This window comes from Chelon labrosus (assembly GCF_963514085.1).
Source record: "Chelon labrosus genome assembly, chromosome: 24".
Classification (NCBI taxonomy): Eukaryota; Metazoa; Chordata; class Actinopteri; order Mugiliformes; family Mugilidae; genus Chelon; species Chelon labrosus.
In genome coordinates, this window is record NC_140357.1 from 5,515,972 (window position 1) to 5,533,619 (window position 17,648).

The 17,648-nt window shown below is 45.5% G+C and overlaps 1 protein-coding gene across 2 annotated transcripts in view; it reads right to left on the bottom strand.

Moving 5' to 3' along the window:
• Positions 1–433: 433 nt before the first annotated feature.
• The window catches only part of appa (amyloid beta (A4) precursor protein a), a 28,966-nt gene continuing 11,751 nt past the window's right edge, over positions 434–17,648 (bottom strand). Inside the window, exons 2-17 of one of the 2 annotated variants that reach the window (XM_084574642.1) lie at positions 14,454–14,621; positions 12,990–13,119; positions 12,736–12,848; positions 12,455–12,645; positions 11,845–12,182; positions 11,170–11,337; positions 7,977–8,110; positions 7,250–7,324; positions 7,000–7,158; positions 6,430–6,558; positions 6,237–6,336; positions 5,422–5,634; positions 5,201–5,254; positions 4,603–4,694; positions 3,267–3,413; positions 434–2,873 (exon numbers count right to left, since the gene is read on the bottom strand). In XM_084574642.1, the coding sequence (XP_084430768.1) occupies positions 2,772–2,873; positions 3,267–3,413; positions 4,603–4,694; positions 5,201–5,254; positions 5,422–5,634; positions 6,237–6,336; positions 6,430–6,558; positions 7,000–7,158; positions 7,250–7,324; positions 7,977–8,110; positions 11,170–11,337; positions 11,845–12,182; positions 12,455–12,645; positions 12,736–12,848; positions 12,990–13,119; positions 14,454–14,621 (2,313 nt within the window). In that variant the 3' untranslated portion in view covers positions 434–2,771. The remainder of the gene's footprint in view (positions 2,874–3,266; positions 3,414–4,602; positions 4,695–5,200; positions 5,255–5,421; positions 5,635–6,236; positions 6,337–6,429; positions 6,559–6,999; positions 7,159–7,249; positions 7,325–7,976; positions 8,111–11,169; positions 11,338–11,844; positions 12,183–12,454; positions 12,646–12,735; positions 12,849–12,989; positions 13,120–14,453; positions 14,622–17,648) is intronic. The other variant, XM_084574643.1, reaches the window with a different exon arrangement.

Sequence of the window (17,648 nt, forward strand, 5' to 3'; positions counted from 1 at the left end):
TATAAATATTTGATAGAAATGTATTGATAGAGTAATTTATTTTACCATTAAGGGAAAACAGCATTAAAAGCTCCACAAATGTAGCTGCACCCTTCTTCTATCAGTGTATCATTACAGTATCTATAACAGATCGTGGATGTGGATTCAGTTCAGTGCAAAAGCAATTTAACCTTTAGCAAAATGTCCCAGGTTCATGTGTGTCAAGGAGATCTGACGTGTCCTATTAAGCAACACAGCGAGCCCTTGTCAGCTCCAGTCTGCCGTTTTCTGTGCCAGAACGACCTCTGACCTCCTCACGAAAATCAAATCAGAGCCAGGTTTCACGTTCCAACTGCCTGTTTTTAAATCTAAATATCAATTTTTAGCATGAAAACAAATCGGCAAGGCGTTTATCAGTTTTAATTCTATAAAAAATAAGAAAGCAGAGGCAGCATTTGTATGTACATTCAAAACTTTATTATGGAATACAGTGTAGAAAGCGTTTTCCCAGTCAATGCAAATGGCCTGCACAATATTACACAGTGGAAAACAAAAACCAATATATAACCCATGGAAAAAAAGATAGAAAGAAAATCCTGCTTCCTCTTCTACTCTACTGCCCTCTGTCGGGCTTCTAATGAGCACCTTCTGAAAACCACCCCACTGCAGCCTCCGTGTGCACATGTCACCCACCATTTCCTCCCAGATTTAAGAGGTCACGCTGCGTTTCTTTAAGAGTATTGTTGAGACGGTGACAAACCATAAATCTGAGCTGACTGTGTGTGGATGAACAGAGATTCTTACATCGGCTTGCATTTACCTCCGACTAATATTTCCCTCGACTCTCTCTCAGCTCTTGATGGTGGACGCCTATCATCTATATTAGGACTTCTGGGGGAGTCTAGTGTATGTTGATGGCAGAGAGGTGAGGTGCACGGCTGAAGGAAAAGGAAGGCGAAGTGGAGGGGAGGAAGGGAGGTGCTGGGGGAAGTGAAAATCCATTATATGTACAGACTGCCTGCCTGGCTGGCTATTCATCTGGAACTGCAAGTCATTTCCTCTCTACCTCGCCCTCCTTCCTCCTTCCTCCTCCTCCTCCTCCTCCCAGCACTCCACCTGTTCAATCCGCACAGTGATTACAAAACCAAAACGAAGGCTCACAACTGGACGAAACACCAGACTGAAAATGACACAACACATACACGCAGATATAATCCTAACCCGGTCGCCGCGCCACACCACGCCACGCACCTCCTTCCTACCCTCCACCCTCGCCGACATCCCCTTCTCAAAAAAAAATACACAGCAACGTGAATTGAAAGCAAAGATTTTCAACACAAATCAGTGAATGAGAAGGATATACAAACAGAGATGGAGCCACATGCCCTCCTGTAGATTCAGGAAAGCAGCAGGGTTAAAAAAAGAAAAAAAGAAAAAGAAAAATCACAGATCTCCTTTAAATGTGTATTTTACATGATATCAAAGCATCATCTAGATTTATATATCGTCATCGTTCGAACTCACGTGATCACGAGAAGATACTAAATTTACAATCTTGCTAGAATGACAATCTATACGTGAGAAAGGATCTCGAGAGAGAGAGAGAGAGCAGCGTTAAGATTTATTTTTTTTCTTCCAAATCCTGTCATCATTGTTGTCATGCACTACATAGGAACAGCTAAGACTTCAGCATTACTTCAGTAACATTACACGTAATTTAAAAAAAGGACTTTACATCGGCCGACTTCTCGTTTTTTCTTTTTTTGTTTTGTTTGGTTTTTTTTTTTCTGAGTTTTTCCATCTTTTTTGAAAAACAAAACTGGAAACCATAGAGAAAAAAAAAAGAATTAAAAACAGCTCATTCAGAATACATAATTACTACTGTCGTCATCAACATATTTATCATCAGCGTCTTCAGATATCCTTAAGAGCCTTGTGTGTCTTAACACAGCCCAGCTGTCGTAAGAATGCGCAAAGAAAAGAGGATGGAGGGAGGGAGGGAGGGAGGAGGAGGAGGAGGAGGAGGGAGAGGAGGCTCACTTATACTCCAGTGTAGACTGTAGAGAGAGTGCAGTAGTGGTGCAGTAGGTGGGGAAACACTGGGCCTCATTTATAATAAATCATGTTGCTCGACTTAAGCCTTGGTTTGATTAAAGAATTAGATCTGAACAAATGAAACGTCTCCATGAATGATTTAAAATGATTCAGCATGCAACCAGTATTTTTGTTTAAATTTTTTTTTTTCTCATAAATGAGTCCCAGATCAGCACGCGCATAAAACTGATCAGAGGTCAGATCTGTCTACGCACTCGAAAACCATCCGAAGCCCCAAAAACAAAATAAGAAAAATAATAAGAACTATACACTGGCCCTGAATCAGTGTGGAGAGAACGTGCTTCTTCCCCCAGAGAATGGGTTTGTGTCGCTGCACTGGGCGGGGCCTTTTTTTTTTTTTTTTCCCATACATCAGCAGGCCCAGACGGAGCAAACGTATAAAAAACTCCTTTCTTTTAATTAAAACGGGCGTCCTCGCTCCAATAAAGTGAACTAACGTGGTGCAAACTGGCTCGGCCGCCGCAGCGTCCGCCCAGGCAGAAATGAAAGAAGGAAAAACCCCGGCGACGGTCGCTCCGCATGCTCGTAACTGACTATTTCGGTCACCCGATGACCTGAACCACACTGCCTGTTGGGAGACTAGTTGAGGGGAGGGTGGGGGTGAGGGAGGGAGGGAGGGTGAGTGATGTGTGGGAAGGGGCTGGTATGGGTGGGTGTGTGTGCATGTGACATTCTCCTCAGTTCTGCATTTGCTCAAAGAACTTGTAGGTCGGGTTCTCGTAGCCGTTCTGCTGCATCTTAGACAGGTGGCGCTCCTCGGGGGTGACGGCGGCGTCCACCTGGAGGGCAGCCAGACAAAGAGATGGGGGGAGGTTACACGCTTTTAAAAAAACAAAACCGTGTTTTTTAACTGAACAAGTAATGAAAGTTCTAAAATGATAAACGTGGATAATTAGGAAAGGGAAAGCAGGAAATTAATTTGTAATGGGCTTTAAACCAATTATATTTTGTGAGCAGATGCAATAAAAGATGCAGTGTACCATCTCTGCTCTGCATCTTTAAAGCCTTTTCACTTCATACATTCATTGCATAGAAACACAAATGCGTGTGCAGCTCACCCGTGCATGCACAGCGTCATCCTCACACACCAGACCGACAGCCGTACAGAACAGCTTGTACACAACACACACACACACATGCGCGAATAAACACGCAGGTCAGCTGTTTCTCACCTCGATGACTCCGTGGTGGATGGAGGTGTACTGCTTCTTCCTCAGCATCACCAGGGTGATGACGATCACGGTAGCTATGACGACGCCTCCGACCATCAGGCCGATGATGGCGCCCTTGTTGGAGCCGACGTCCTCCGCGAAGAAGACCTGCGGGGGAGAAGCCGCGGGTCAGGTTTCAAAGCGACAATAAAAAAATCTTATCTTACTCCGACTCAAATCGTTTTGCGGTGCACGCTGGGTGTAATTACATTCCCGAGCATCTGCCCCTTCATTACTGAGGCAAATTTGGTTTGAAAATACCTGCTGCGCCGCCGGGGAGCGCGCCAGCACACAATCCACACGGCCATGATAAAAACTAACTTATTTCCGAGGCGTAATTTCCTGCTGGATGTAATTTCTTCCTGTGTCTACGAGGTGATTTAGAGGAAGCGGAGCTCGATGTAAAGAAGGCACTGATGCAGAATGACTCAGCTACAACGCACGATTTCACAAATGCACAAAACCAAATGAGGGCTTCTCAGCTCCTCGGTCACAGATTACGGCGCAATATGGAACTCATTTCCTTATATAGTCCGACAATAAAAAAGGAAGCAAACGTCTTGTTAAAGGAGGAAAACAACAACTCCAGAGAAAACACAAACCATGTTCTCATAATTCACTGAACTGCAGATTCTTTGCAGCAAACACTGCAGAGACTGGAGACTGTTTTTTTTTTTTTTTTTTTCTGGTCTTGTGAGCCTTCTTCCAGAGAATACGGCTGATTGGGGTTACGTGGAAAATTACATTTAAGAATTAAGGACACACTGACTGCTCATTGTGAATGCAAGAAATGTGATATGTAATGAAATGTAGGGATTAAGGGATTAAAGCCTTAAGGTGAGAGGACTGAGGTACGTGGATTTGGATTTGGCTGAGGGTGGATTGAGTTTTTTTTTGTGTTCGCATTACAATACTGCATGAGATTAATGACTGAATGTAGAACTGGGTTGGAGAATATTACAATGTTTAGTACAATAACCTGTAATAATAAAAAAAACACAGACATAAACAGAAAATTTATCAGAGGGCAGTGGATTTTAGAGAGTATGACGCATGCATTATCGCGGTTGTCTCCATGGGCACCTGTCTCCATGGCGACAACCTTGGGAGTTTACCAGGAGGACACAGCGAAGACACGGATCTGCGTGTGCTCGGCCAGAGTGCAAGCTTGCACGTGTGGGTAAAATGCATCGTAACGCGCACATATCAATTCCTCCGCACCTGAATATTCACTCAGATCAGCGAATTTCAAACGAGCACGAGCGTCTTTAAAGGGGGGTGGGGGGCGCTTATTTACCAGTTTCTGGTGGTGAACTTCATATTCGGTGCTCTGCCTGTCCTCCGTCTCCATTCGCATCTCAGGAATAGCCTCCATCTTCATTCCAGTCACTGGCGAAGGAGGAAAAAAGTACAATCTATTATAGATGGTGACACTCAGCCACTTTCTCCATCTCGCTCGCTGACATAAAGCTCACTGGCGAAAGCGTATCGGACGGCGGAGTGCTGGATGGATGTAGCAGCAGCGTGACTTGAATATAGCACATAGAGAGCAGCATATGCAGTATGTATGCAACAGAAAATGTGTAAAACCTGGGCGTTAATATGACATCATGTGGAGCAGGATGTGTGCGAATAACACCGTCCTCCCAAAGAGATGTATTATTTTATCACCTGTCTACAACTATTAGTGACCAGTGACACAAACATGGCCACCATAAGAGCCTCCATTATTACCACCAGAGGGTGCATTCCTACATCCAGAGCCATCTCTACATTCATTACATTACAAGAGGCTTTTATTAGAAGCTGTGAACACTGTTAGAGAGTCTACACTATAAAACCTGCAGCCCTTACAATCTGGGAAGAAATGTTAACTTTTTAACAACGGTACCAACCTGGCCTTGTGGGAATGCCTCTGTCAAGACTGGGGCGAGAGTCCACTGGCTCCACTACAAAGACAAGAGAATTAAGGTTCAGTTTTTTGGAGCAAAAATCAAAGCAATGTTCTTCATGCTGCACAGCCTAAAGAGTCAGGATACTGCCCCTGGATGTGAATCTGATCAACCTAAATGGAGCTGCTGCTGCTGTTGCTCTCTGGCTGTGTTGCGCTAAGTACCCTGATTCTCGGTGTTGGGCTGGTTGAAGCTCTCGGGGTGGATGAAGCCGACTCCCCCGAAGCCAAGCGTGTCCTCCTGGGGCAGCAGGTCGGTCTGGCCGTCTCCCAGCTCCTGGTCGGGCATCAGGGCGTCGTTTCCGTAGCTCACCCTCACGTCCGTCTGTAGGTTGGCCAGCTGCTGGGCCATCTCCGCCTGCTCCCTCTGCAGGAGCTCTGCGTGGACACCGCGGGGAGCCAGGAAGGAAGAAGATAGGTCAAAGAACGCAAGCTGAAAATATTCATTCGTTTATTACACTCAGTTTTCTTTGAATGTTATATCCCACGCAACCGACCAACACCAATGCTTCTATATCAGAGGGGGGCAGACCGCCTCAAAGAAATGTTGTTTATTTAAATAGACCTGCTGCCTAGCAAAGACTGAATGCCTTTCTTCTGTGTATGTTTGCTCCTGCCTGTGTGTTTTGGTGGGCAGAACAGACTGTGACCGTCTCCCAGACACAGATGGCGGCATGACGCAGGCAACTCCAATAAACCCAAAAACCCGGCGAGCAAATGCAGGGGTGAGAGCGAGGGAGGGTAGGAAGGGGGATTTATCTTCCGAGCAAACAGTTTAATTTGACTCTGAATAGAAGAATTAAGCCAAAATTGCTTTTTTTTTTTTTTTCCAGGGCTTGAATTTGGAGCATTCAATCTTACTGTTACATGTAACACAATCAGGACAGTGTGTCGACGCCCAGATCTATCCTGCAAACAAGATGTCATTTTGGGATGCTTTTGATTTAACTGCTGCCTCAGCTGAAAACCTACAAACTCACCGACTTGGTCCTGGATATCGTCGGCCACGCCGGGTACTTTGTAGAGAAGTCCCAGAGACTGGTTCATGCGCTCCTCAATAACACGCAGATGGGTCAGCACCTTTTAAACACAAAACAACTTAGCTTTCCTCCTCCTTCCTGAGAAAAAACACCATGGAAAATAAGAAAACTACATTTTCCAGTCTGATTGTACCTGAGGTCTAATCTGGGCTGCCTTCTTGGGATCCACCATGCGGACATGCTCAAAGTGTTTAAGGGTGTGTTGCCTGTCCTTCTGCTCGGCACGCACGTACTTCTTCAACAGGCTGAAGACATGACGGGGCTGCAAGAGACGGAGGCAGGCGTTCGATATAGTATACACCAATAAATGTATATGCAGTCTGCATAGGAAGACACTTGCAACCAAACACAAGCTTTGTTCTTCGCGTTATCGTCCCGCGTACCTGATTTTCAAAGCATGTGTGCCGTATAATTTGTTACACGCAGTTGCACAAAAACAAAGCGCGGGGGCGAAGAACTGACGAAACCGAACACATGCAGGGGAATTATTCATGCAGCAGGTCAGATAAAAGAGGCTGAAGGAAATATCTCACTTCAAAGGGAAATGGGAACATCCCCATGAAGTTTTAAAAGTAACACAAAAAAGGGTGGGGAACGGAAAGTAACCTCTGCAAGAATATCAATTTTCTTTTAGTAATGGTTGTTAATGTTCTGCATCAGTTACAGAGCAGGAGAATGTGGGTGAAGCGGGGCGGTGTCGTACTCTGGGCGGGTCCTGCTGCAGTGCAGTCAGGTAGCTCTCCAGAGCGAGGCGGCGGCGGTCGTTGAGCAGCGCCTCCACCCGGGCCATGTGGGTCTCCACCAGCTGCTGGCGCTCGCTGGCCGCCTCCTGCTCCAGCGCTTCCACCTTCTCCTGAAAACGCTGCGCACGCACACACACACAGGAAGTCAGGTTTTGACCAGTGGGAAAAGATTTAATGGTACAGTTTGCATCCGGCGTTTGCATCTCTCACCTGGATGACGGCCTTCTTCTCGGAGCGTGGCAGATTCTTGGCTTCCCTCTCGGCCTCTTCCCACTCCCTCATCACCTAAAGACGAGCGAGAAACGTCAATCTCCTTGATTTTTTATTTTATTTATTTTTTTACACAGGCCGTTTAAATTTTCCGCATTTGTGAAGAAACAACATCTTGGTTAAGAGTCATGAAGTCAACCTGAGTCAATATGAGGGAGTTTTTACTGTTGTAATAACACAAAGCTGCATCAGCTGTTTCTGTTCCCTTTTGCTCAGCTACATCCTGTCCAGAAATATAAATGTGCATCCTCCCTCTTGACTCACCGGGTGAATACTTTAATTCCACTTAGGCTTCTACCAAAGCAAGGACCAAACAGTGTCTGTAAGGATGTAGTCAACCGCACGAAATCGGACAAAGCTGCGCCTGTAGCTACTCATTCAAACAGAGTCCACACAACACACAAACTCTTAGAAATAAAGTCCTTCCAAGAGGCGCACAGGCTTTTTAGTGTGGAGCTCTGGAAACGGAGGGAACGTCTGGCTCTCGAGCCGCTTGATTAAAGAATACAATTAAAAGGCGGCTCACCCAGGAGGGATTAACAAACGCACCTATTCGTTTTATTTGACACACCTCTTTTCCCATTATAGAAATAACTTTCTCAGCAAAACCACTATTAAATGTGTGCTAAAGAAATAAAATCTACATTTATCCCATTCCTGTCTGTACCTGGGACATTCTCTCACGGTGCTTGGCCTCCAGGCTCTCTTTGGCTTTCTGGAAGTGGGCGTGCTCGTTTTCGTCAGCAGGCGTCTCCAGGTAGTGGTCCACTGCATCAGGGGAGCTGGGCGTGGCTGTGGGTACTGCAGGGAGGTGGAAAAAAAAGACCGTTACCGCACACTTTCATTTGGTTGATCTGCTAGTGGCTGTTTTACCTCGGCACGCACAAACATCCAAATGGGTTAATGAGAGTTAAGAGTGAGCTCAGGGGAGAAAGGAAGCACGACAGCAGCCGTGGCTCCGAGCAAATGCAAACAAGCGAGTGCCTCGGATGACCCGAGCCTTTGCAAAAGAGAGACTCTCGTTTATATAACTTCATTCAGAGCATGATCGAGCTCGCCTGCCAAACTACTGACACTGGAATTTATCCCGCGGGCTCAGAGGCACGCACTAAATTGTTGTCGACTCACCAGCGAGGAATAAATTGGATCGGTTATTGCGTGAAACCTGGATTTAATCAGCGGAAAGTTGATTATCTTTCGCGAACGTGCCATCAGATGTGGTGTGGAGTGTGAGTCTGTGTGCCGGAGAGAGAGAGTGAGTGTGTGTGTGTGTGTGTGTGTGTGTGTGTGTGTGCATGCGTGAAGGTCGCACGTCATGTGAAATTGGTTATGTCTGATGGGAGCGCATGACTGCACAAGACACAAAAACAACGGGGAGATGTTATTCACTCTGACCTGAGCAGCTGAGTGTTTTGTTAACCTCCTTAAATCTGTTAAAGGACCAGTTCACCCAAATCTCAAGGAGCATGTTTAATGAGACGCTTTAAATGTTACTTATCGTTGCTAGTAGCCCCACAAACTGAAATCAGATGTATTTAGGGGGAGGAAAAAAGACAAAACAATGTCAATATTTGGTAATTTGGAGTAATTGAGCGTTGTATCTGAAGGGATTGTAAGGTTTCTTTGGAGTGGGGTGGTCTGGTTACATAGTCAGCCTACAGACGGTGATAAGCAAGCCTCCAGTTTATAGAAGCAGACAAAAGTAACAGCACAGAGGCCAAGCAATTAACTGCTGTGGACTGGGTGAGCAAGAAAACATATTTTAGCCTCTTAAAACAAGGTCCACCTTGAAAGAAAAAAAAAATAATCAATAAGTGTACAGACAGTCTTTACACTTTTCTGACACCGTTATTGATCTATGCTCCCTTCAAGACCACCAGACTCCACTAAAAAAAAAAAAATGAATAATTCTACCTTAGAGAACATGGCCGACCACTGCCGGTGTTCCACTTCCTAACGCGTCAGATTGGATCTGAATTAACGGGTTAAGTCTCCAAAGCCACGCGGTGCTCGACCAGCAACCCCGAGCGCTCTGCCAAGTAAAACTGCTGCTTTTGTCAACAGAGTGTGGTGGCTTTGTAAAGCTACATTCCTCCACCCGAAAAGGCTGTTTGACGGCAACATAAAGCCCTGGCAATGCTCCAAATATAACACACACTTCAGCCTATATTGATTTTTTTCAGATGGACCTTGTTGGAGGAGGCTAAAAAAAAAAATGTTTTGCTGCTGATAATCTCATATTTGTAGTAAACTGGGGGCCGAGGCGACTGATAAGTCCCCTTATACAACACAGCTTTAAAGAAACCAAACCATAAGCTTTCACTTAACATAGCGACAACGCCAACTTCTGCTAAAAACAGAGATGTAAATTACAATTATGCAACCCTGTGCTGAGTCAATACAGACTATTGAGTGTTAATTCTGCAGAGCACACTGGAAGGAGAGACCCGGGCCACATTCTTGGTTTGTCTTGGCGTACGGCTCTTGAAGTGCATCACTCATCACCTAAGTGCTTTCCTAAGTGCAACCTTTTAGAATAATCGGAGCGTCCGTGATTGGAATTTATTATTAGACCGAACACTGCCCCGAAATCAATTACTGTTACTGTAATTATCACACGCGTTACGCCGTTTTTACAAAACTCTACCGAAAAATGCCACCCGTACCGAGACTGGGAATGATTATTAATTGACCATACATGTAAATAAACTGTGTGCTGGTGAAGGGGTGGAGAGAAGAAACGGCAAAGCAGAAGTCCTGAGCCAAAACACGCATGAACCGGCACTCTCACACTGGCACCGGTGATAAAATTAGATCAGAATATAAGGATCTGGAGACGGCACGACTCCGTTTTGCTGCAGGACAGTTGATGCACTTCGTGACTAAAGCACACACTCATATACCAGCAAGGTCACTGAATACCTACACACTGTAACACTTGCGTCAACACACCCAGGGGAGAAAAATAACATATCGACGCAGGTTACAATTTCAAATGCAATCAGTTCAGTTTGAGACTGAACGATACCGTGTAACTCAACACGCAGGAGCAAGAAATCTTTTTTTTTTCTTCAAGTTTCCATTAATAAGAACCTCAGACGCTAACAAAGTGGAAAAATCACTGAGCAATCATCCTCATTTCCAGCGATACCACTGATAATCAATCATCGCTGTGTGATATGGAAGGCAGGTAAGGTGTGAGAGCGTGAAACGTTGCATTGATGAGTTCTCCCCTCACCGCTACCTGGGAAATCTTTTCACTTTTTTTTTTTTTTTTCCAGAATTGCAGCGGGGTAATTTGACATCTGATTTCGGCGAGTTAACTTATTTCCTCAGCGGCGTGGATGGAACAGTGTAAGCAAGTCCTCGCGATGTGAGCAGCGAAGTGCGGATTACAGCAAAAAAAAATAATCTCCACCCGGATGATTTTACACTTCATGTTCACGCTGAAGTAATAGGAATAGCTGTAATCACAGAAATTATGGCTGCTATCCAACGTGGAGTAACACCAGGGTAACCATGGCGATGTAAAGTGAAACTGTCCGTGAAAATGAGCCCTTTGCATCTTATCAGTTATTGGAGAATTTAGCTTTCGGCACAGACGTCACTGAGGACTCAGAAGAGCCAGAGTTATATTGGAACATGTGAAAATAAAGGGAAGAGTGCGGATAAAGTGTGTTATTAGTAATAGACACACAGGAAAAGGTAGAGAGAGGCACACCAAGCAAGAAACTTTTGAGCGGCTGTTAATATCGAAAGTGGAAAACTCGGATCGGCGTCGAAGTAAAAGTGGAGGTTAGAGAGGGAAAACACCCGGCGGTCACTGCAGTTGAGGGGTAGCAGCTCTGGGCAGGACTTACTGACGCTGTTGCAGACAGACATGCAGTACTCCTCTGACTCAAAGTTATTCCTGTTGCCTCCGCAGCCGCCGTAGATAAACTGAGCACAGCGGCCCTCCTCGCGGTCAAAGTACCAGCGGGGCAGCATGGCCCGGCACGGACCTGTCTCTGCATTGGCCCAGCACACATCTTGGAGGACACACACACACACGCCCATCATTTACAAAGTAGTATCTAGTTTACACCATCTGTGTGTGTCATCTTTTTGTCAAGATCCTGAATTAATAAAACAAAAATATAATCAGAGAAAAAAAACAGACTTAAGCATTATTAATGCAGCCTACGGTTGGTTTTAAGACCAATTTAACATGAAGGAACAGCGCTGGTACAAGCGATTCTGATTCTAATGGATCGTGCCTAATGAAAGCTGTGAAATGATAAATGAGCACAATAAGAAAAATGACAGCAGGAAATTAATTGCTGAGGAACATGAGGTTTAACTGTGTTCAGCAAAGCGTACAAACTGGGGAGGAAAGAAAAACATGTTTTCGAATGTTGCGCTAATGAAATTGCTCCGTATCGATCTAAATTTGGAGCCCGAGTCGCCTGGCGACCGAGCTCAAGCTCCCGATATCCAGATGATATGAACTGTGAAGGGTTAAAACTACACGCCCCAAAACGGGAAGCGTTCCTCACCCCTGACAACTTCTTCCACAGATTCGGTGGTGGTGGTGGTGGTTGTCGTCATGGCGACGTTGGTGGTGGGCTCGTCTGCGTCATCGGCGTCGTCGAGCGTATCGATAATGTCGTCGTCGTCCCCGTCCTCCTCCTCCGCCGCCTCCTCCTCCTCTTCCTCCTCCACCACCTCTTCGTCCTCCTCTCCATCCCCGTCCTGGTCGTTGTCTAGCACGTCCTCTTCCTCCTCCTCTTCGTCGTCATCTTCCTGGGCCACCTCCTCCTCCTCCTCGTCCTCCTCTACCACAGATGGCTTGGTTTCCTCTTGCTGCTCCACTGGCTCCGGCTCCCGCACCATACTGGGAGGAAGAGTATAGGAAGAGGAGGGGGGAGGAAAAGGAAAGGGAGAATAAAAAAAGGTGACGAGGGAGTAAAAAGACATATGGAGGCAGCAACAGCAATAGAGGGAGAGAGACTTCAAATTATAACCAACCAGCCGTTTGCTTTTGCCAAGAGACATTTTGTTCTCACCGCAATGTGAAAAATGAAAGTGGCAGTATCTGTGATCATCCCGGTGCTGATGTATCACTCTGCTGCTGCCTTGCTCTCATTTATCAGCCCATGTGTGTACCTGTTGTCAGAGTAGTCCGTCTCCGCTCCACCCCACCAGACATCGGAATCATCAGCGTCCTGCTCGGCGCTGTCGGTGTCGCGCTCCGCCTCAGCGGGGCAGCACACAAACTCCACCCCCCGGAATCGGTCGATGCCGCACGGCAACAGCATCCCGTAGTCGAGGAGATTCATGGTGCGGTCCCCGCAGGACTGCAGAGGCGCGGGATGAGAAGCGCACAAAATAGATTAGTTTAATCCTGTTTGTCGTTAAAGAAGGGGAGCGCGCCGGCGTGTACGCACCTCCTTGGCCAAAGTGTGCCAGTGCAGGTGGCTCTCGCACTGGTCCATGCGCTCCTGATGCAGGAACTTGCACTTGTCAGGAACGAGCAGGGCGTCGCTCACAAACTCTCCCACTGCAGAACAAAAAAAAAATATTTTTAGAACATACATCCTGGCTGGAGACACACTTCAACCCCGATAGCTCCCGTAGAGCACGGCAGCGTAGAGTCACGGTTGCTATGGCAACTCTTTTAGTAACCAGGTAAAATCCTCACCCAGGCAGCGGTAGGGCACCACGATGTGCATGTGACTGTGACACTGCTTGCGTCCCTTCTTGCACCAGTTCTGGATGTTGACCGGCTGGTTGGCCTCCACCACGTTGGTGATCTGGAGCTCTGGGTACACCTGTACACACATGTACTGTCTGTTACAATTGTGTCGTAGCTCTTCTGATAGCATGTTTTGGGGCAGGTGGTCAGGCTTGTGGCTTCATGTTTGGGCACTTTTACCTTTATGCAGATGCTTGCAACAAACCCCAGCATCTATTCCCAGTATTATCATTATTTCCATTTTCACTGTGTTCGCAAAAAAAAAAAATATTCCCTTACTCTGACAAAATGGCTGCTTTCTAAGCGTCTGTGTTTACTTCTATATTCCTCTCAGCCATGCGTGACATCTGCCTCGGCACGATATTCTGACTCGTCACCCCTCTCCAAACACCTCTCCCCCGACACCTCCTCTTATGTTTCTCTCCCCCAGAGCAGAGGAGCGAACAGTCGTTGCGCAACCTTGTGCTTTCGCCATAGTCCTCAAATGTGCGCTTTCAGGAGGAACGCTCTCAATCTGTCCTTTATTTCATATCCGAGTTTGAGTTTAAAGCGCTGGAAGCTGATTTGGAAAGTGTTTCTTTGTCATCGGTGGCAACAGCGATAACATGTGTTTATCTTCCTTTGAGCATGTTGCGCATGTTTTTCCAGAGAAATCACCTCCTCTTATCAGACGCCCGCCTTTAATCATAGTGTATTTACACAGTGACAGTAAACGCTACAGGAATATTCCCAAAAGAAATGATGAGGAGAACTAAAAAAGTAACAATACCAGCAGCTCTGCTCAGTTTGCTGCGTTTAGTATTTGGTTTGGTTTCCTACACACCGCCTAATTACCAGCAAACCACGGCTTCTAAAGCAAAGTCACATGGACTTAAGCAGCTTGTTGACCGAGCAGAGTTTCGGCATCGTGCCGTTCTGCCAAACTGGGGATTTCGGTGACTAAAACAAATCTGCTTGCGGACTGTGCAGCCCACTCCTGACAGACTTTCCTATGCTCTTAAACTCTCCCACGCCGGCAAGAAACAATCCTCGCTGGAGTGGGCACTGAATTCCTCTCTTGCTTTTTGTCAGCTCCCATGAAGCGCTCCCAGTAAATAAGAGGCACTGTTTTTGTACTCAGTCGCTATAATTTGCTCTCAGGGTGAAATTGAAGTCGCCTGAACCAAAGAAATCCAACCAAACTATCATGACTATAATAATTGCTCCTACAAAATTAAATTAACACTTGATAATAACAATTTGAGGGTTCCAGTCTTACTTTAATTCATTAATCTGACCTTTTGTGTCTATTTCCAACATCCCCTGAGGCTGAGACCTTCTACTACAATTGAAACAATAAAGATTCATATCAGCTTTAAACGGTGGATTAAAAAGACTCTGCAAGAATCAACTGTACATATAAAACTTTACCTCCTGGCAGTATTGCAGGATGCCCTCCTTGGTGCCGATGCAGCTCCTGGTGCCCGAGGGGTCCGGCTCCCACTTTCCGCTCTGCACGTTGATGTGCATGTTGAGTTTACCGCAAAACATGGCCACCTGGGGCTCCGCCAAGAGACCCATGGAACCATCTGTAGGCACCTGAGGGTGGAGAGACAGACGAGAGGGGGGCTTAATGAGATATACCACTCGTGTGAAACTCCTTGAGCGCTTGCGTTGGGGAAAAAAATGCAAGACGGATGCAATTAAATTTTATTACTGAGATAGAGAGAAGGCCGGGAGAGGAGAGGAGATTAGCGCGTTAGATGAAAAGCGCGACGAGGTGAGCCGCTTTAAGACGAGACGAGTGGGAGCGAGGACGGGGGAAGTCGGAGATAAGGTGTCGGAGCAAATGCTCTTCTTCAAATTTAATCAAAATGTACGATTTGACTTCTGGGTTCCTATGGACGGTTGTGCTGGTATCCTTTCTCAGCTCCTTTTTTAGCTGGCGTTTAAAAAAGATGACTGATGGAAAAACAGAGCAAAATAAGTCATGAAAAATAGATGCTGCTGTTGTGAAAAGAAGCAAAGGAACGAATAATTTATAAACGTCAGCTAAATTTTCCTTGTAGTTCCCCACAATGTCATACTTTTATTTTATATTTCCACCATAAGACTCTATTTAGGCTTCTGATGTTAAAATAAACACCTCATTTTATTCCGAACATCTGTACGTTAGCGTCTTAACTCCAAAATATGTGAGTTTATGCTCATATATTGCGCAACAGCAACAAAGCCTTCCGTATTCCGAGGAAAAACTGAGCAAAATATGTGATGGACATGAGGAATCAATAGCCTTACAAGAATAAACCGGCCCAGACAACAAGCCCGGGGCAATCAAACACACGCCCTCTGTTGTTTAAGATGTTCATGCACGATCAAACACACCCACCCATCTGTGCTACAGGTGTACCCTTTATAGGAATGGCATGCATGTACCTCCGCCTATGAAGGACTTATTGTGTTTATATAACCCTCTGTTGATTCGTCTCTTGCTTCATTTCTCTCCGTCAGTGCAGTGAGAACGGGAGCAGGCTAACTGGAGGCAAGGGGAGTGTGTGCAAAAGAGAAAGAGAGAGAGAGTGTGTTTGAGCACGCCTTTGGCATGAATGCATTAATTTTCGTGTTAATTTACACTCCTGCGTGTTGATTTGTGCCTCTGCGTATGTGTGCCGCCGCCGTCCGCCCGCATAAGGAGGTTTTGTGCTGAAGCTCCCCGAGGAGAGGAGGTGCAGACAAAACACTGAATGTCTGCATTGTGCCGGCAAATGAGCTCGAACAAAATGGGAGGGAACGCGGGTGGGGAAAAAAAGAGAAGGAGACAGAGGGAGGGAGGAGAGGGACTGTAGCCATTGTGCGCTCCCTAATCTTGTTAATGGTTCTGAAGGCCCTGGCAGCCAAACAAATGTTGTTTTGTGAGATGGATGGCATATTTTTTTGCCTCCAGACTTGATTCTCTCCAAGCGGCCCGGGAGCGCTGGGTCCCGCTCTGACGGGAATAGCTGGTGGCGGCCGTCAGTTTGGATTTAGTCTGAAGCCGAAAAGTCAAATCGTTGGATCGATTTAGCGGCCGCGCATCTGCGCAGAGATGAACTTTATCAGTTCTCATTATGTTTCATTACTTGGCAAAAAGAAGATGATGACAGTTCCCTCTGGAGCCGTTAGCTCCTTCTTCTATTTTCGGCTGATTGCGTCCAGAGAAACTAAGCACAGCAGAAGAGAAAGCCTGTCAGGTAGACAAGCGTGAGGTGAATGCAATAAAATCAGCACACTAGAAAGAAGAGTTATATGAAGCTGGCAATGATGAGTTTAAAGCTGCAGAACAGAGACACTTATATTTATGTTGATTAATAGAAAAATACATGAAAAGAGGGACTGTCAAGTTAAACTGTCATTAAGAAGGAGTAATTACACACATTTTTCATTTAATTATAGCCCTCTTCATTTTAATGGATGTTTCTATTGTGAAAAGGGGAAAGATTTGTTGATATGCACTGACAGGCAGACGTTTAAAGAGGTACTGCGCACTTAAAATCTATCTTCTTTATGTTTTGTGTTGTTGCTGTATGTTTATTGCACCGTGAAGCAACTTGCATTGAAACTAGCAAGTTTGCACATTCGATTTTGCTTACATTACATGTTCTGACTACATTTATTCAAACTATTTATTTTATTTATTCTTTTATTTTGTCCACTTAGGGCCAACGTACTACCTCCAGATTTAATACCGAGTTAAAGTAGACACCCTGGTCTGGTTCTGTGCATTTGGAAGCTGGCATTAATTTATAATAATTCCATAAGATATCATTTGTCTCCTCCAATTATGATGATTTGTCAGTATACACCATAGACAGCGTAAAGATGGATGGCGGAGCTGCTGCTCAAAAGTGAAGCCAAAGCAAGTAGAGCTCCCCCTGGTGACTGGCTGCAGTATAGGTCATAAGCTCCACCCCCTGCATGTTAGTGGATGGGACTTGGGCCAAACTAAAACACTAAAAATATACGTCAAATAAATTTTTTTCAAGGATGGTTTCTGTCATTTAAGGTAGTTAATATAATGTTGATGAATATTCAAGCGTCAATTTTCTGCATACATTTCGTTTTAGTTATTTGATGCTATAGAAACAGGATGTGACATAATGGCGACCACCAGTTGCCAAGCCAACCGCTCCGCAAAGCGGTCCCGTGGGACCGTTAGAATAGGCTCCAAAGTCACACTATGGCGCTGCCCGTATCCCAAGGAAAATAGCATCAATTTGGCCAATGCAAGGAAGTAGCGACGCATTGTCCATATTTATATACAGTCTATGCCATACACTCATACAATAATAATAATAAAGCCTGCTATCTGTTGAGTCATTGAAAGAATCATGATTTGACACTGAGCTAAACATCTGAGCATCCTAAGACCGCATGCTGTTACTGACTGAATGAAAAAGTCGAGTCATTTGTTCTGAGCCATTTACTGCAGTCGAACGGGGGTAAAAACATCACACACACCGGCATCAGATTACACTTCCATGGGTTAAATAAGCACCTTCAAAGTTCACATCCCCCTCAGGTCAGTTTGATAACAGGCCAGCTGCACTAGCACAGAAATCAGTAAATCTCCCCCTACACACACACACA